The sequence below is a fragment of the Leopardus geoffroyi genome, chromosome C2 (genome assembly GCF_018350155.1).
Source record: "Leopardus geoffroyi isolate Oge1 chromosome C2, O.geoffroyi_Oge1_pat1.0, whole genome shotgun sequence".
Lineage (NCBI taxonomy): Eukaryota > Metazoa > Chordata > Mammalia > Carnivora > Felidae > Leopardus > Leopardus geoffroyi.
Genome location: NC_059333.1, coordinates 8,295,436 through 8,315,556, shown reverse-complemented (window position 1 = coordinate 8,315,556; position 20,121 = coordinate 8,295,436). Strand labels below are relative to the sequence as shown.

At 46.3% G+C, this 20,121-nt stretch overlaps 1 protein-coding gene across 2 annotated transcripts in view; it reads right to left on the bottom strand.

Annotated features, from left to right (window-relative positions):
• The window catches only part of VPS26C (VPS26 endosomal protein sorting factor C), a 52,237-nt gene extending 35,713 nt beyond the window's left edge, over nucleotides 1-16,524 (bottom strand). The window contains exon 1 of one of the 2 annotated variants that reach the window (XM_045501393.1): nucleotides 16,299-16,524. In XM_045501393.1, the coding sequence (XP_045357349.1) occupies nucleotides 16,299-16,355 (57 nt within the window). In that variant the 5' untranslated portion in view covers nucleotides 16,356-16,524. The remainder of the gene's footprint in view (nucleotides 1-16,298) is intronic. The other variant, XM_045501394.1, reaches the window with a different exon arrangement.
• Nucleotides 16,525-20,121: the final 3,597 nt, after the last annotated feature.

Genomic DNA, 20,121 nt, shown 5'->3' with positions numbered 1-20,121 from the left:
AAATAACCAAAATGTTGGAAGAAACCATCCAGGATGATTTTTATCATATCAAAGTGGGGAAGGCCTTTCTAAGAATGACTCAAAATTCTGAATAAATATGACTACAGATACAACCTAAAGTTTGTTTCATAAAAGTGATTATGAGCAAATCATTTACATAAATGATAAACCTGGGAAATAATGCAACTCCATGTAAAAGGCAAAGGGCTGATGATTTCTCTAATACTTTAAGAACTCCTAAAAAATAAATGGAAAAGATAAACAACTTAACAGAAAAATTAAAATATGGGCAAACGACGGGACACCCGGGTGGCCCAGTTGGTCTAAGTGTCCGACTTTGGGTCAGATCAGGATCTCGCAGTTCGTGGGTTCAAACCCTGCATCGGGCTCTGGAGCCTGCTTCAGATTCTATGTCTCCCTCTCTCTCTGCCCCTCCCCCACTCGCACTCTGTCTCTCATTCTCTCTCTCAAAAATAAACATCAAAAAATATTTTAAATATGGGCAAATGATAGGAACAAAGAGTTCACAGAAAAAGAAGGCAATCTATTCCACACCCATGAAAATACGCTCAATCTCAACAGTAATAGGAGAAATAATAAAACTATCCTAAGTGCCATTTTCCACCATTTTCCATCAGATTACTAAAGATCAAAATATTTTCCACCATTTTCCATCAGATTACTAAAGATCAAAATATTTTATCGTGTTGTGTTAAGGGAGGCAGCAATGGGTACTCTCAGATGTTGCGGTGGGTGGAGTCTGGAGTACCATGACCTCATAAGGAACATCTGGCAATACCAGAGACATTTCGCTAACACCCGGGCTGGCAATTCCTAGCTAGGAATTTTCCTGAGATATACCAGCACAGGTGAAATGACTTAGGAACACGGTTACTCACTACAACACTGTTTGTAATAACAAGAGGCTGTAAACAACCTAAATTCCAACAACAGGAAAATGGTGGTTTTCCCCTTAACAATACCTTGGAAATCGTTCACATTAGTATATACATGGTTATTATTTTTTTTTAAGGATGCATATTGCACCATTGTGAAAAAAAAAGGGGGGAGAGAAAGGCCATATGTATGATTTACTTATATATGCATAAAATCTCTTTGGTAGGAATCACAAGAAATAGATAGCTTTTGGTTGCCCCATGGAGAGGACCTTGATGGATGGTGAGGGGTAGATGCGTCCATCCTGGAACTCATGAATTTTAAACCATGTGAATTGATTAACTATTAACGTAATAAATCAATTTTAAAGTAAGATCAATCCCAGAATGGGTGGCCTCTGGACCTAAATGTACAAAGACTCTAAGTTCTTTAAATTCTGATAACCTGCTCGCCTTGGGAAAAGATCTGAAGACTGTATGCTAGAAAGTCACAGCTGGATTATCTCTTGCTTTGGACTTGAACACAACTGCCAGAGAGGCAAAGGCCTCTTAGTTGATGCCTCAGCCATTCTCTCTCCAGTATCTTTCCGTTCTGATGGTCCCAGAGGAGCCGGCACTGTTCCCAAGAGTCCTCTGTGTATCCAAACAAGTCCCTCCTTCCTAATGCTGCAGCACTACTCAGAACCACCCTGGGATTCTCACACCACATTTGGTCTAGAGATCTTGCACATCGATAATGGGCTGTCCTTTCATTTACCAACGAGAGAATCAAATGCACAGCAAAATCGTAAGGTAAATCGGCGAGCCAGGTGGGAAAACGCAAGTTAGACAATTAATCGTGAAGACAATTGCTGAAACAATACTCTTTCTTAGTAGCACTCAAAGACCCACTCTGTTTGGAAAACAGAAATCAGAAACATTAGGGAGATTTCAATTTGTGAGGTACCCCCATTTCCACTATTCTGTATCACAACTGTTTTCCATCTTGTCTGAAAAGCAGAAGAATCACCAGATAGGTCACCACATAGTCAGTAATGGCCAGTATCATGTGGTGTTTACTGTAGTTCTAGAAAGGAGAATTTAAGAGACTGTATCGTCTCTGATCTGTCATTAAAACCTATAATGCTACTTAACCCCATTTATAGGTGAAACGAAAGATTATGTCCACACAAAAATCTGTACGCAAATGTTTCTAGTAGCTTTATTCCAATCACCCAAATGTCCTTCAACAGGTGGATGGCTGAACAAACAGTGGTACATCTATACCTGGGAAGCCACCTCAGCAATAAAAAGGAACAAACTATTGATACAACAATTTGAATGCATCTCAAAGGCATCATGCTACACGATAAGGCCAGATTCAAAAGGCTACATATCGTGTAAGCAAAATTAGGCCACTTACAAGATATTCTGGAACAGGGCAACCATAGGGGACTGAAAACGGACCAGAGTTTGCCAGTGGCTGGGGTGGGGGTGGGGGGGGTAGAGGGGGGAGAAGAGGTTGACTACAGAGGACACAGGGAGTTTCAGGGAGTGACAGAACTGTTCCAGGTCTTTTTTTTTTTTTTTGAGAGAGAGAAAGAGAGCACATGCATGCAACCCAGGAGAGAGGCAGAGAGAGAGAGGGAGAGAGAATCCCAAGCAGGCTTCACATGGTCAGCACGGAGCCTGACGTGGGGCTTGATCCCACGAACCATGAGATCATGACCTGAGCTGAAATCAAGAGTTGGACACTCAACCAACTGAGCCACCCAGGTGTCCTTGCTCCAGATCTTGACCATGGTGGCGGTTACCGTCTCGAAAGAACTCTTCGCTGAAGAGTGATCTATTGTATGTGATAACCTCAATTAAGAAACCCACAGAGATCATTAAGCAGAGACGGAAATACAGCCATACTACTTTCTCTCTTTTTTAATATATGAAATTTATTGTCAAATTGGTTTCCATACAACACCCAGTGCTCATCCCAAAAGATGCCCTCTTTGGGGCGCCTGGGTGGCGCAGTCGGTTAAGCGTCCGACTTCAGCCAGGTCACGATCTCGCGGTCCGCGAGTTCGAGCCCCGCGTCGGGCTCTGGGCTGACGGCTCGGAGCCTGGAGCCTGTTTCCGATTCTGTGTCTCCCTCTCTCTCTGCCCCTCCCCCGTTCATGCTCTGTCTCTCTCTGTCCCAAAAATAAACAAACGTTGAAAAAAAAAAAATTAAGAAAAAAAAAAAAAAAAGATGCCCTCTTCAATACATGCTACTTTCTCGACAACAGAGTCACAGTCTGAAAGTGATTAATATTTAAAGATTTTTTAAAATATTTATTTATTGAGAGAGAACATGAGCAGGGGAGGGGCAGAGAGAGAAGGAGAGAGAGAATCCCAAACAGACCCTGCAGTGTCAGCACAGAGCCCAATGCAGGGCTCGAACTCAGAAACCACGAGACCATGACCTGAGCCAAAATCAAGAGTCAGACGCTTAACCGGCTGAGCCACCAAGGCACCCCTGAAAGTGATTAATATTTAAGTAAAAATCTGTGAAAATCAATTGGTTCACTGACAACAGAACGGTAACAAAATACTGAGATACTAACTTGTTTGGCTTACATTCACATATGTATTGCCAAAATAGCAGAAATAATATCATTATGTATTGAACAAACATTTTTGGTATGCCTTCTAGGAGGCAGACACTGTTCCAGGTACCAGGGACAGGGCAGGGGACAAAAGAGACAAAAAGTCCCTTTCTCAAGGCTTGCATTTTAGCACCGCATTCTGATGCTGTACTACTACGGTGAAAGACAGCAGGTTTCCTCTGCACTTCTAGCTATAGAAGTACAGGTGTAGATACTAAGTAAAATGGGCTGACAAACTCATGGCAGTTGTCCGAGGGAGACATGTCTGAAATTTCCAGTTCCCAAACTTTCTTGAGTCTGGAAAAGAAATCTGAGCCACTGAGTAAAAGTTCCGGAAGGGGCAAAATAAGATTGCCGACACTAGTCACAAAAAGCGAAACCTTTTCGAGTAAGTAAATATGGAGTCTTCAGGACAGGAGTGTTACCTTAGAATCCTGGTGAGCTGTGTGGTTTCAGGGCTTGGATACTACGTATTAGCAAAGTGATGACTTAATAGAGATGACTGGGTTTCAAATTTCAAGAACAGTACAACTCATGGAAACTTGGGAACACTGACATTTGTCTGCAACTACTGGCATAAGGGAACATAAAGACTCCATCCAGACTACAAACCAAGAGCTTCAGAGAGCTCCCGTCACAGAAGGCTGGGAGCTGGCCTGATGATATGCCAAAGTAATGACCGAGGAATACAGAGAGCTGGCCAAAGAAAATGCTTTGAACAGCCAGCCCGCTTACATAATGAACTCCAACAAGCCACCAAACTGAATCCCAGGCAGAGGGAACTCTCATATGAATGAGAACAGTACATCAACAACGTACACATCAACAGTGTATCATCAACAGTGTAGCATCAGTCCAAGGCAGAGCCCGGGCCCGGGAGCAGAGGGCGAGAGGTGAGGGGAGCAGGGCCCACAGGCGGGAGCGGGGCCAGAGAGCCCAGGGCCGACTGATCGCGCTTCCAAACGCAGCAGCAGCCTCTGCTCCAGGCGGCCCAGTGGCTCCCGGGCACCCTGCCCAAAGAGACTGTAGGACCCTGCCACAGCGGGAGGCTGCGAGTGTCACGTGCTAATTCTTGGGCGCTTACGGGGCAGTGAAGGAGGGGGACAGGGAATGTTACTTCTCATCTGATACTCCTTTCTCTTCCTTAAATTTTCTTAGCAAGGGAAAACATAGATTTTTTTTAATTTATAAAATAGAACTTTTTTGAAAGATCTGAAACGCGTGGCCAAATTAACACCACTAGATCTTTTTTCAATAAAAAAAAAAAGTGGCTTTTTTTTTTTCCTGATTATTATTGAAGGGAGGAATTTCTGTCCTTCTATCCCTTACTTTTCCATTGATGGGACTTCTGTTCCTTTCCTAAAGATGATGACTCGGGTTTTAGAGTAATGGTCTTAAACGATCTTTTCTGAGAAGCAGAGGAAGGGCCGATTTTTGGCTGACATCATGCCAGGTGTGTGACAGAAAACCATAAGCATAGAGAAGCACGTCAGCATAGAGGGCGGGGTGCTGGGGATGAACGGAGCCCAGCCATCATTAGAAAGCCCGTGTGCCAATGTCACACACCGTGAGAACCTGCCTGACAGCCAGGAGGACAGCTGGTGGGAGCCCACAGTTTCTCAGAGGCAAGCCCTTTCTGAACATCAGCATCCGGGGTCAGGAGAGCATGACCAGGTTCAGGTTCCCAGCAAGAATCAAAGGCTCTACTGACAATCTCACACCGCTCTTCCCACGGCAAGCTTAATCACCCACCGGTAAGGAGAACAACGGTGAAGGTGGCCAGACCCCACCGGCTTCTGCTGGGACTACTGGCCCAAGAACCCCAGGTGAGCGGGTTGTCAAGGAGGAAACTGGCAGAAGACTCACCAACAAGGGTAGGTCTGGAATCTCGTGTAGAGTAGGAGGCTACCTCTTTTAATTATTATTATTCTTTACATACTCCAGTGAATGAAAGCAAAATGCTTTAAGCCTGGTTGCACCCACTGCATTATATGTGAAAGTTAACAGAGCTTTCAAGTTCTGGCATAAGACAAAATAAAATGGGATGATACAAAACTTCAACTTTGTTGGCTGTGGCCAGTCATTACATCATACAACCAGTACTTTTCAAGCTGTGAAACGCTGAGCCCCAGGCCTATGCAGACGCCTCAGCAGCCACTTTGGGATCTGAGGATGAGTCAGGGAAGCCAGGGGAAACCTCCTCAAAGGGGAAAAGCTCTGATTTTATATGCTTATAAAACATATACTTACAAAAATTGGTATGTTAGAGTTCTATATAAGATTTAATTTAACATAAGAGGTTCAAGGCTTCAATTTGGGTGGCGGGGGGGAATCTTCATTCTAAACGATGTTGTTCATTTTCTTGAGCTGTTTATAAGGAAACACTCCCTTTAGTTTTGGGGATGAAAGGAGATATATATCTTCCATCACTTCAAGAAAGGCACCGTTGCTCTGAGCCTGAATTTTCTTCTACCTACGAGTAAGAAAGTAGACTTTGTTCTCTTCAATAAGGACAACAGAAGACCAACACAGTCTTTTTAAGAGCTGCTCACCATAAAGCTGTCCGGAAAGTGTTGTGTGCAGGTAGGGGACACTAATTGAAACTGAAAGGAATTCTTCACTTCACAAAAGTCTTTTACAAAAATTGGATCTTTACCTGTCTGTGGAAAGCATCTGAAAGGACCCAGAACCCCACAGCCGGAGAGGAACAATGCCCAACACACCAGAGCCCAGCACCCTGCATCTCCAGCCACACGTGGGAATCACAGTGGCTCACAAACACGCACCGCATGACCTACGTCTCCTTCAACCATCCATCTAGACAGGGCCAAGAACACTGTCCTTTTCTTGCTGGCACGAGACCCTCAGTTGCTAATTTGTTAATGATGCTCTTCGGAAACTTCCAAGGCTTTGTGCGCTCATGGGGAGGGGAAACAGGTCAGCCCACCCACCCAGTGGCTCACAAGGGACTGTTTTCTGAATGAAACAGCTGAAGCCCAGAAAACTAACAGGGGGTGGGGGTGAGGCCATTGATTTGTCTACTAAAAGAATTGCATTTTTGTGTAACAACTACTTGATTTAGGGGGAAAAAAAAACCCAAATGAGATGAAGAGATATTCATGTAGCTGAAATGAAAGTGGGAAGCAAACGGAAAACAGACTGCAACTTACAGCTTTTCTAGAACATGCCTGTGCTCAGAGGGCAGAGGACAAGCAGGGTGGGCAGACGTGCAGGAAGAGTGATGGAAGTAGGAGGAGAGCCAGGGCCAGGGAGTCGGTCCAGCTCAAAGCTGAGGGGGTGAGCAGCCCGTGGTTCACAGGTGCAAGAGGACCGAGAGCGGGGAGGTAAGGGAGACATAGCAGGGACCGTCCATCCGTAGGGTTAGCTGAACCTGAAGTCTGGAGAACAGCCCAGCAGGGCTCTGCTGACTCGGGTTGGGGCAGTAGTGGGGACGGAGTCAAGAGGGGGGACGAGACGGGGAGAGAGGTGGCATCTCCCCCAAACCTGCCCATGCTACTGGCTCTCCAGCTGGGGGACCATCACCGCAGGAAGCAGGCAAGGCAAAGATGCAGGTCTGAGCCCACGGGGAGGGTGCGGCTGGTTCCACCAGCAAATCCAAGATGATGCAAGGCCAGGAGGTCCGAACTGGGGACCGGCATCCAGAGGAAGGCAGAGGAAACCCAACCACCCTGCTGGAGTCAGGGCAGCCTGGCCCTGCGTGCTGACACTCGTCCGGCTGCTGCCGAGTCTAGAAACCGGCACACCCAGAGCGGTCAAGCAGGCTTTCCTAATGCTCAGGTCAGTACAAAACCCGCTGTCACAAACACCAACTAGAGAACTACATGAATCATTTTACTGCACCCAGTTTTCAAACAGGCTTGGATAATTCTGAAAATGCCTCTCATGCATTACATAAGGGTTAGGTTACGATTCAGGAGACAGGCCTTTGGAGGAGCATTCGATTATTCTAGAGGAGACCCACTCAACGTTTAGACGACAGAGATTCCTAAAAGGTTCAGACCTCCCCCACATGTCTTAGGATTACTCACCCCTCCTGGCTCAAAGATCTACATCTTTGTACCCTAAGTACCTGCATCAGCATTCACCAGAACTGATCATTCGTGCATCAAGAATCGTGCAGTACAAAGTACAGTAAGGGGCTCTTTTTCCATTCGATTCCAGTCCCGCAATTTTTCCTCAGAGTAACAAACTGTTACATATAGGATTTTCCCTCTTTAATTTTGTAACAAGAAAGTACATGCAAGCCAAGTAAGACAAGATGGAAACCTAGCGGTTCTCACGCTACAGTAATCAGCGCACTGGGCACAAATCCCTTATCACTGTGACCTGGCTATGACGGAGAGCAAAGCTCTTATTTAAGTTTTGCACAAGCACGTTATTTAACAGCATCACTTTCACGAGTACATGTGCCGGGATTTTAGAACATAAAACATTCTGAATTTATAAAAACAAATGAACCACATTTACATCACCAAAAGATTTACTGCAAGTTTCTTTCAACCAATAAACTTCCCCGGTGCACTGAAAACAATAATTTACGGTGCAATGGAGTCAAACTTTTTGATCAAGAACACATCTACTGCACCGTGTGAGGAGTATACAGGGAGACCAACACTCCACTCAGCTTTCAGTGCCCAAAACTGCCGGGCTCCCTATCGGGGCTGCTAGGTCACTGGCCCTCCTTCCTCCAAGTCCACGGTGGAGAGACATCTGACGATGTGAGAAGCATCTGATACGACACTGACTTGTACGCCACTTGGAAAGTGCACTAACACAGCGATTCTGTGTGAACAGACACTATCGAAAAACCTCGCGATACCAACACTTACCATTTGAGCCCCTACTAAGGGTCAGAGCCTACAGTAAATGTCTTAAAACATTATGTCATTTAATTTTACAATAACACTTTTGAGTAGGTATCAGCTTCCTCCTCCAGCTGAGAAAAATTAAGGCCTTAAAAATTAAGACAAGGCATACAGAAGCCCGATTTCAAATATTTCCTCTCATCAGTGTATGTCACTGAATTCTCTGAGCCTCAGTCTTCTCAGGCATAAAATGGGGGCATTCTTCAGTGTTGGTGGGGATTAAAGTTGGAAAGGGCCATATTAGTATATGTTATTATAAAGCAATTTTAGTTAAGTGCTCTCATGGGTTATCACAATGTTCACTGGAAATATGGAATTAGGGAATTCTTTTTAAATCATATTACTGATTATCTTGTATCAGACATACATGGGGCTTGGGAAACACTAGTCAAATTTCTGAACTCAATGAGAAGGATTCTCAGAGTGGAACGGCAATGCTGCTTTAAGCTCTGAGGAAGGTCTACTCACTCTGCGCTATGTAAATTGTGATGAAGGCACAGATCAAATTTTGGACCACTTTCTATTATTTTCTGTTTCTGAATTGCAGAGAAGAGAATCACGTTGATAGGAATTTGGAAGTCTCCATTCCCATATTTATTTGAATCATTCTTTTAAGAATGATCATCATAAGGGTGCCTGGGTGGCTCAGTTGGTTGATCGTCTGACTCGTAAACTCGGCTCAGGTCATGATCTCACGGTTTGTGAGATCGAGCCCTGCATCGGGCTCTGTACTGACAGTGTGGCGCCTACTTGGGATTCTCTCTCTCCTTCTCTCTCTGCCCTCTCCCCCGGCTCACACTCACATGCATGCTCTCTCTCAAAATAAACAAATAAACATTAAAAAAAAACCCTAAGAACGATAGTCCTAAAGCAAATACAAATAATGGAGAGGGTTCGCACATAGCTCTGGGGCTATGCCAAAATAAGAATCTTACCAACATCTGTCTAGAATTTATGCCTAGAGTATTATTTGTAATTACAAAGGAAAATCTATAGTATACCTATGAAACCATAGCTTTCCCTTTCTGATCGATGCATTTAGAAAACTATTAGCTTTATGAATTTAGTTTAAAGGCTTCAACTATCGTTTAATAAAGTCTTAGAGTGCCTACTGAGTAGGCAGGTACTGACGGCCCTAGGTATATCAATGTCAACAAGACAGTATTGTAGTTAGGAAGATTCAAAGAACAAGTTAATTGCAACAAGTTTAACTGGTGCAATGATACAGGTACCTATAAAAGGTGTTGCTAATGCATTACAGGTTACTACTGAGTTACAGAAAACATGGCATGATACTAAGTCTTTTCCTGACCACCGGACCAACACCTCTGCTCCACCATGATCACACATTCCAGTTCAAGGTACTCTTCTCATAAGGAACTTTCTAAAATTTAAATTTGCAATTTAAGGACTATTCTAAGTCGGGGCGCCTGGGTGGCTCAGTCAGTTGAGTGTCCGACTTCGGCTCAGGTCATGATCTCGCAGTTCATGAGTTCAAGCCCCATGTCAGGCTCTGTGCTGACAGCTTTGAGCCTGGAGCCTGTTTCCAATTCTGTGTCTCCCCCTCTCTCTGCCCCTCCCCTGCTTGTGCTCTGTCCCTCTCTCTTAAAAAATAAAAAATACAATGTTAAAATAAAAAAAAGAATTATTCTAAGTCTATGAGTGAGAATTGTTTTTACAACAGAATTGAAAACACACACTTCTAAACAATTCACGTGTCAGAGGAAAAACCATAGTGGAAATTGGAAGATATTGTAGTAATATCTTATTATAAAGTATGAAATGCCACAAATCACACCTCACGCGACACGGTGGTAGAGTGATTTGGGGGTCTTGCCATGTCTGCAGAGGGTGAGGTTGCTGTGCCATGCAGTCTTGGTGGGGTCCTTTGGAGCCGTGTCTTCGGGCAGCGCGTAGGCAGAGCAGACTTGCGGTTGTAACTAAAGCAGTCCTTAGAGGGAAACGTCTGCATTTTTAAAAGGAGGCTCTAAGTTGATATGCTAAACAGTCAAGTTAGGAACATAAAAGACAACAACAGGAAAAAGGCAGAATAAATTCAAGAAAAAGAGGGGAAATATTTGGAAAGATGATAAAGTGAAATCCCCTTTAAAAACTGCTGTGAGGGAGGGGCGCCTGGGTGGCTCAGTCGGTTAAGCGTCTGACTTCGGCTCAGGTCATGATCTCATGGTCTGTGAGTTCGAGCCCCGCATCAGGCTCTGTGCTGACAGCTCAGAGCCTGGAGCCTGCTTCAGATTCTGTGTCTCTCTCTCTCTCTGACCCTCCCCTGTTCATGCTCTGTCTCTCTCTGTCTCAAAAACAAATAAAATTAAAAAAAAAAACAAAAAACTGCTGTGGGGGCACCTGGGTGGCTCAGTTGGTGGACAGTCCAACTCTTAGTTTTGGTTCAGGTCATGGTACCAGGGTGGTGGGATCGAGCCCTGTGTGGGGCTCTGTGCTGAGTGCGGAGCTTGCTTAAGATTCTCTCCCTCTCTCTCTCTTTTCTCACTCTCTCCCTCTCCCCTGCTCGTGCACTCTCTCTTAAAAAAAAAAAAAAAAATTACTGTCAAATGGGATTATAGAAGTCACTGGAAAAGCCTACAAAAAAAAGTCCGAAACCTTTTTACTGGACTCAGACTGCTTTGCAAATGTCTGCGGGTTCTTGTTCACTTTGCCACACTGTCTCTTCCTCCTGGTGGGAATGAACAGGCCCGGTGGGGAGGGAGACCCCAGACCAGTGCTTAAATTTCAAAGCTAGGTGCAAACATCACCGCCAGTGAGCTCCAGAGGGCCCTACTACTGCCCGCCCGAAATGCGGATGCCCAACTTTGTGCTCATCTGCCACAGATACTCCTATTTGAGCTCCTTCTCACCTTTCGTTTATATAGTTACCCATCTCTCTCTCTGACCGCCAAGCCTCATGAGACCAAAGACACGGGGTGAATAAATTTGTTTAGATTAAGTAACAACTAAAAAAGGAGGAGATTGATGGGGATGTGGTGATATGAACAGGTATCCAAGACACAGAGACACTGTTATGCAGAAAGAACAAGTTGTGTGTGTGTGTGTGTGTGTGTGAGTGCATGCACATGCACACCTATTATTCATAGGCAATGCCTGGACTAGTACATGAACTGCTAGGGGATACCTCCAGGGTACAGAAAAGGGTGGGGGGGAGAGGAGGAAGAACTTGCTTTTCACTTAGCAGCCTTCTATAAAATGTTAAGTGGTCAACATGGCATGAATTACATTTTTATTTTTTAAATGATTCAACTGTGACTTTTTAAAGTCTATCATTTTGTCAATAATAGGAAAAAACTTTTTTTTTTTTCTAGGAAAAAACCCGACTGCCAATTTTAAACCCAAGGTAACTCAGGTTCTCTGGTATCCGCAGAATCAAAGCCATTTTCAAATGCTTTTATGATAAGTAAAATACTGAAAAGCACAGTAACAGAATCAGTACATTCTTCTGAGTAGAAGTCATAGTTTTTGTTTTTTAAATTTTTTTAACAAACCAGTGGTTTCCATGGTTTAAGGGTAGGGGAGAGGTTCTGATTTATTTTTTTATGTTTTAAGTTTATCTATTTATTTTGAGAAAGAGAGAGAGTGCACGTGCCCATGGGGGAGGGGCAGAGAGGGAGAGAGATCCCAAGTAGGCTCCACACAACCAGCACAGAGCCCGAAGCAGGGCTCAAACCCACCAACTGTGAGATCACGACCTGAGCCAAAATCAAGAGTCAGATGCTTAACGGACTGAGCCACCAAGGCGTCCCTATTTTTTTATTTTAAAGTTTATTTACTTATTTTAAGAGAGAGAGAGAAGGAGGAAAAGAGCTAGAAGGGGGGCAGGCAGAGAGAGAGAGAGAATCCCAAACTCGATCTAACAAAGAGCTGAAATCAAGAGTCAGATGCTTAACCGACTGAGCTACCCAGGTGCCCCAGAAGTCATAGTTTTTTAAACGGAAATATTATAATACTATTATAGCACTCTTAGGAAATTAATAACAACTATTTCTACATTATAAATTCAACCATGTTGCACAAAAATAGTGACTCTTAGGGAGGCAGGATGGCAAGACTGCTGGATGGACGAAGCTAGCTGGCCTGAACTGGAATCCAGGCTGTCAGGAGTTGGGTAACCTTGGGCAAGTTTCTCAACCTGCTTAGGCCTCAGTTTCCTCATCAGTAAAACGGAGTGATACGGCCTAACAAACCCATACCAGTGCTTACCAAGTACGTCTGAGTGGAACAGAAGACCGCTTTATGTGGTTACACAGGCAAACATGTTTTGCATGAATGACAATCACTTACGACCTAAGGATCGGGCTAACGTAGGGGGTAGCCACGTCAAACAATGACAGTTACAGGTACTGTGCTCTGGTGACCCACCGAGGAGTCAAATCTTGAGTAACGGAATCTTTACCAGCGCTGTTGAGATGTGCAGGGAAAATCGAAAACTTGTATGTGATTAGTTCCCCTTGCGGCCAGTGAGAGTGGGAAAAAGAGGCCACCCCTCACACAACCATGGCCCAAACTATGCTTGAAACACGCACTGTCCACAGGCCCTGAGAGCATCAAGCAACTGGCCAGCAAGGGTCCTGCCGGCTGGAGCCTAGGAAGCCACCATAGCAGTGCTGGCTTACTCCACCTATCCTGAATCACAGATCACGGAGTCTGACATCTGAGTCACAGGCACATACGTTCAGATACATACTTTTGTTGGTTGATTAGACTGCCCAGTGTAGTAACATTTTTTCTTCCTTTGGCTTCTAAAAACATAGCAACCATCTGTTTAGGAGAAGTTACCTCGATTTTTCTCTTCTACTCACCATGTACGGTCTCCCAATGCAAGATCAAGAAACACTGCCATAGGGGGGCACCCGAGTGGCTCAGTCGGTTAAGTGTCCGACTTCGGCTCGGGGCGTCATCCCACGGTTCGTGGGTTTGAGCCCTGTGTCATCTGTGCTGATCGTGTGGAGCCTGCTTGGGATTCTCTCTCTTTCTCTGCCCTCCCCCACATGCTCATGCACGTTCACACTCTCAAAATAAATAAAAGTGAAAAAACCTGTTAAGTTAAAACAAATGTTAATTAAATTAAAATGTTAATTAAATTAAAACCGCCATAAGCCAGCAACTACAGGTTCTATTCCCCATTAATGGCACTAAGGGATGTGCACTAGTAGCTGTGCAAAGCTGACACCACCTTCGACTCCGCCACCCACGAGGCCTGGTCCTACATGTGGAAGACTTCCAGCTGGGACAACTTCACCACTTCATTTCTTGCAGCTTTTCTAGATGCACCTTCGATTACTTGTGCCATTATTTAAAAGCCACAGAAAACATCTCAGCTGGCCCAACATCTCTGAATAGAATGTACTGACTTTTTAATGAAATGAAAATGATTAAGGCAAAATGTATATAGTCTCCTACCACTGTCTGCCCCCAATTCTTATTCTGAATTTCCAAGCCACAGAAAAGTTCCAAGAATACAAAATAGTAGGGAAACTGGAACGCTCACACACAGTAGAGCAGTCCCAGTGCTTTGGAAAACAGTTTGGTGGGTCTTCAAAACGTTAAACATAAAATTACTGTATCACCCAGCAATTCCACACCTCTGTGTATATGCAAGAGAAATGAAAACCTATGTTCGCACAAAAACTTGTACAGGAATGTTCACAGTAGCATTCTTCATAAAAGCCAAAGTGAAAACAACCTAAATGTCCATCAACAGATGAATGGGTAAATAAAACATGGTCTATCCATGCAATGGAATATTAGTCCACCATAAAAAGGACAAGGAACTGATTGACATACGCTACATGTATGAACGCTGAAAACAGTCTAAGTGAATTAAGCCAGTCATGAAAGGCTACATGTTGTATGATTCATTTATATGAAGTTTCCAGAATAGGCAAATCCATGGAGACAGAAGGTAGATCTGTGATTGCCAGGGGCTGAGATGTAGAGGGGATGAGGAGTATCGGCTAATGGGTGGAGGGTTTCTTTTTGGGTGGATCAAAATGTTGTAAAATTACATGGCGGTGATTATTTACCCAACCCCGTGAATGTGTTACAACCACTGAATTCTACACCTTAAATGGGTAAGTTTTACGGTATTTGAATTACATCTCAATAAAATTGTTATTAAAAAAAGAATACAAGGGGCGCCTGGGTGGCTCGGTGGGTTAAGCGTCTGACTTCAGCTCAGGTCATGATCTCGCGGTCCGTGAGTTCAAGCCCCACGTAGGGCTCTGTGCTGACTGCTCAGAGCCTGGAGCCTGTTTCAGATTCTGTGTCTCCCTCTCTCTCTGCCCCTCCCTGTTCATGCTCTGTCTCTCTCTGTCTCAAAAATAAATAAATGTTAAAAAAAAATTAAAAAAAAAATACAAGTTAGACTCGATCAGAGTCCTCAATTATTAACACTTTGCCCCACTTGCTCTCTCTTCTCCTCACATCCACGCACACACAGTATGTGGGTGGACTATTTAAAATCTAGTTATTTCCACACTTTACTCCTAAAGACTTCAGTATGTGGAGCATTCTCCTACATAGCCAAAATACAAATATCCCACTCGGGAAATTTAACACCCATACAAAATTATTTTTCGTACAATCTATATCCAAATTTATTTATCAGGAATTACACACTGTATTTAGCTGTCGTATCTTTGTAGGCTCTTTTAATCTAGAAAAATTGCTTTTCATGACATTCACATTTTTTAAGAATCCAGGCCAATTATTTCAGAGTGTTCCTCAATTTGGAAATGCCTGATTGTTTCCTTACGAACTGATCTAAGTTGAACCCTTTTGGTAGGAATATCACATCGAAGGGCTTTTGCTTTGCAGTGCCATCAGGCCAGACCCTTTATTATCATGCCAGAACTAAACCTCAGTGTCACTAGTGGTGGCAGTGAGGTGATGCTCACTGTTGGTTGTCGTTGGAGTCCTGATAACCTGATTCCTCCATTATAAAGGTAGCTTTTTCCCTTTGACATTAATAATCTGGGAGGTGACCATTTGAGTCTGTGTAAATATCAGGTTTCCCCAGCTGTGTTGCACTCAAAAGGTTTAGCATCTGTTCATGATCTTTGCTTGGTCTTCGATCCTTCTTGAGACTGCTCTGCATTAATGTGACCAACTGCTACCCGCAAGTTTATTCCACAGTGCAAGCCAGCTGGGATTTTAACACCGGCTGCACATTCCAATCAATGGTATCTCTGGGAGTGGGACCCTGGCTATCATACTTTAAAATTCCCAAGGTGATTGATTCTACTGCAGAGTAGGGTTGAGCTACAAGAAACTTGCATCACCCTCGTTCTGCAAATAAGGCAACTGACGATTGAGGAGATTAAGTGATTGGCGAATGGCAGGCACAAAACTTGTTAGTGCCATAATTAAGATTTTTATTTTTTTGTACTTGCATTTTAATATGCTATTCCTTCTGTAGATCATTCAAACAATAAAACCGGAGAAATGAGTCACTTCTGTACGGTGTTAGAGCTGACCGGGGCCCGAAGTGCGTATTTCTGCTTTCAAAGCGAATTCTGCCTTTCGTTCAGTAAGACCCCTGCAGTCACAGCGGGAGCGAAGGAACGTGGCAGGTGGTCACCGAGCTCCTCGGCCCTCACTGGACAGCTCGAGCTCCGGAACCAAGGCCGAGCCGGATGTTCACGAGGCCAGACGGTAAACGCTGCAGCCCAGGCGCCGGCCCCTCCGGCCCGCAAGCCCCGCCGACGCGGCGACGACTCCGCCCGGGGTGCCCTCCTTAGGGCTGCGGGCCGCGCGCAGAACACACCTGGCGGGGACGCACCTGGAGGGGCGCTCTGCCCCGCCCAGGCACACCCAGAAGTGCGCGGGGCCCCGCAGACGACGGGACCTGCAGGCCCGCCCACCCTACTTACCCCGGCGTGATAAACCTTGTTCGCTCTCTTAATCTTAATATCCAGGCAGGTCCCCATTTCGAGTACTCCGCGGCCGGCAGCACTTCCTGCCGCGCGTGACCCGAGCGGAAGGCGAGTCGCCCCGCCCCTCCGACCCGGGCCCGCCCCTTTTCCCTTGCCGCTAGCTGTCTTTTCTGGAGACCTCGCGCCTTTCCCGGGATCGACTCCCCCGCCTTCCTTTTTCCGGTGCAGGGGCGGGCCTTAGCGCGGGCCGAGGGGCTGTCACTCTTCACCCCGCCCCTGCTGGGCGTGAGGGGCGGGACCAGGCCGGCCCCACCCTTTCCGTAAAGACGGTCCTAACACCGGAAATACCCTCCAAAACGGCTCTCTCCCGGCGTGCCCCGCGGTGGGGGGTGGTGCCGAGGTCGCGTAGCGCGGGCCCTGCCTTTGCGGGGTAAGTGAAGCTCCCGTCAGGCTGTGCGGCCCAGGGGCGCTGCGCTATGTTGGCCTTAAGGTGGTGATAACTGAGGACTGAGTTCCCTCCCTAGTCTCCTGCCTCTCGCCGTCTCTAGTCCTCCCCCACTCTCTCCCGAGGGTTCTGAAGACTGGCGTCTTCGCCTTTGGGGCACTGCCTCCCCTGCCCGCGGCCCCGCGCTCCCGGCCCGCAAGGCGCCGATTGGCGGGCGGCCCGCCTGGCCCGCCCCTGCCGCTGGGCCGCGGGCCAAGGTCTCGGGGAGCACCAGGTGACCTCGCCCCGCTCCGAGTCCCCGGAGGCCGACTGGGCGGGGCCGCGGGGGCTTGTGGGTACTCCCCCGGCGCGCGCCCTGGAACCGGGGGCTGAATATTCATGTCGGTGCGCAGGATGCGGGGAGGCGCGGCCCGCAGGCCCTGGGTGCCGGCAGCGCGCGCGGATGGGAACCTCGGAGCCGAAGCGGACCTGCCCAGTCTGTTTTTCATTCCCGGAAGGAGCCGACTGAAGCAGACACAAGACATATTGGTTTTGGGGGGAGTGGCCTCCAGGCAGGGCAGCAATAAAGTGGTAGGAAACGTTTTGCCCTGACGAATAAAATTCCTCGTAGATGTTTTAAACGAGGGCTTTGCCAATAAGCAGGCAGGTAACATTTCGTTCTTTTGGCAGTGCGGTGAAGAAGTGCTTTTTGTTCTTAAATTCTTTAGTTCTGATGTTTGTTTTTCAATGTGCATTAGTTACAGGATGACGTTAGAAATCTTCCGTAAAACGATTTCGTGAATTAGTGTGACCGGTGCCTCCCTCTTGAGAATTTAAGGCATTTTATAGGACGACACTGATGGTGCTATAGCTGCCATTGCTTTTGAAGGGTGATACAAGGTGGTATTTCCCAATATTCAGGTCTCCGGTTTCAGCTCCTCTCTGCCCTCAGGGCTTCAGTCTCTCTGTCTTGGATGTCTTCCTGCAACTCAGACTCAGCAATTCTAAAACAATTCATTAGAGACTTGATAATCACAGACTAGTCTATTTGCAATTCAAGAAATGAATCCCTCTCCACTAGACTCACCCAGCATTTCCAACTGGTAAATCTCAATCTCAGTAGACAATGCAGGGAAACAGGAAAAGAAACCTCGTACAGGGATCCACTTCCTAGACTTGTCTGCTTCTGCAAACCTGCTTTCTACTTAACTTTACAACCAAACATTTCTTATTCCCTGAGGTCAGCTAGGCCATGTTGTTATTCCTCTTTGTAAGTTGTACACAATTTGTGTGGAATGCTGGTGCGGAGCAAAGAGCTCTGGTTCCAGCAGTTGTCAGTGTAATCAGTTTTGGGGCCCTCTCTGATGGCTTCCAAACATGAAACGGTCCATTTTTCTCCAGTCACTGTTGTTTTGAATCTTTTCTCCATCCCTCAGCTACACCTTAGGGCATACTCCTGTCTGGTCAGTTTCAGTTACTAAAAATCAGACCACGTCAAAGTGCCAATCTCAGGACATGAGTGGGATCCCAGATCCTTAGTTGGGAGTGGGAAGGTACGAGTCATGCTTCTGGCTCAGACACTTCTTCAGCGTCCTCTTCAAGGCCTGGATGCTTCTGTGTTGAGGCAAGCATCTTTTAACTGGCCACTGCCAAAGTTCTCTCTTAATTGATTCCTGCTTGTCTTCATAACTGGTCCTTGTTCAAAACTCGTTTCGTGGGGCACGTATGAGAAGGTCTGGTGGGCCTTCTCCCTCCCATGCATTTCCATGGAAGACCTATCTCCAGCTCAATATTTTCTTATCACCCCCTTACCAGCACCCAGTAGTACACCCAGCCTCTTTGTGACGGTTCAGCAAGGCGGCTCAAGACCATTTATCTCCCATGGAGTCCGCGTGACCCATGAGAAATACACATCCTTGCCACACAAAAGGGCTGGACTGGAACCTGCCCCAAGGCCTCTCCTCTCCACCCTGCTGTCTTTCTTCCATCTTCTTGCTCCCTCCTAAAATGCAGGCAGGAATAAATCAAGAATGTAGGCCAGACAGGTTGGCAAGGAGTCAATGAAAGACCAGCCTCTCCTTGCAGTAGTCCCCACCAATACCAAGGAGAGATTACTTTGCAGCCTCCCCCCCTACATCACCTCCCACCAGAAACGCTGAACTCTCTGCAAGGCCAACTGCCTCCTTTTATTCCTTTCTCGCCCTCGCCATGTCGACTGAGATGGAGAGGATTGGGGAAGTATTTGGTGGAAGCAGGGCTTGACTGCAGCTCTTTATTAAGCTCTGGGGAAAATACCTGCCTCCAAGTGTAGGCATCCTTTGTTGGAAGATGGGGCACATGCTTGTTTCAGCTGTGAGCGTATTGCCCATTCGGGGACTGTAGGAGACGGACCACTAAACATCTTTTAGTGGAGGCTGTGCTGCTCTGTTCAGACCTTTTAGGACTGAGGAACGTGTTTCTGAGCTGCTGGGAGTATTGCTCTCAAAAGTTGTCAGCTAAACTCACTCTTTAAAGCTTGCCCTTAGCTGAGGAAAACTGCATTGCCCAAAGTCATGGTCATTTGGGTGGGGGAGGGAATTTGGGGGGGACAGCCCACCTGTAATGACTAGTCAATTTAGAACGTAAAGACTTCTTCCCTTCACCCCAGTTTGGAACGACTCTGAAGGACAAGTCAGCTCCCAAGATCCCTATATTAGTTATCTATTGCTGTGTGATAAATTACCTCCAACAAACAAATGTTTGTTTAACACAACAAACATTTTTGAACTCGTAGTGTCTGTGAATCAGGAACTCAGGAACTGGGTAGGAACTTCACTGGGTAGTTTTGGCTCAAGGTGTCAGGGGGCTGCAGCCAAGTCAACAGTCCTCTGAAGGCTGGACTGGACTGGACGATACACTTCCAAGATGGCGCCCTTACATGGCTATGGGCTGAAGGCCTCAGTTCCTCACCACGTGGGATTCTCCACCGGCTGCTTGAGAGCCCTCACAGCATGGCAGCCAGCTTCTCCCATACCAGGCGGTCCCACAGGGCGAGCAGACGGAGCTCTGCAGTGCCTTCTATGGCCTAGGCTCCGAGCTCTCACATTTACGTTTCCTTTGTTGGTTAGCAGAGAGTCTGATTCCAGCCCACACCCAAGGGAAGGGGAATTTGGCTCCTTTGGAAGGGAATATCAAAGAATCTGTGGGCATATTTTAAAGCACTCTGCGCCCATTGGCTGGGGAGCCTTCCTGTGATTGCATCACAAGTACACTTTCCCTCTGCCCAACCCAACCCTGCTTGCTTCACCCCCACCCCACCCCCAACACACCTGTTGATCTGGGGAACACTCCTTAATTTATTTCCTGCACATTAATCTCCATCTCAGGGCCTGCCCCTTGGCAACCAGCCTGCAGCAA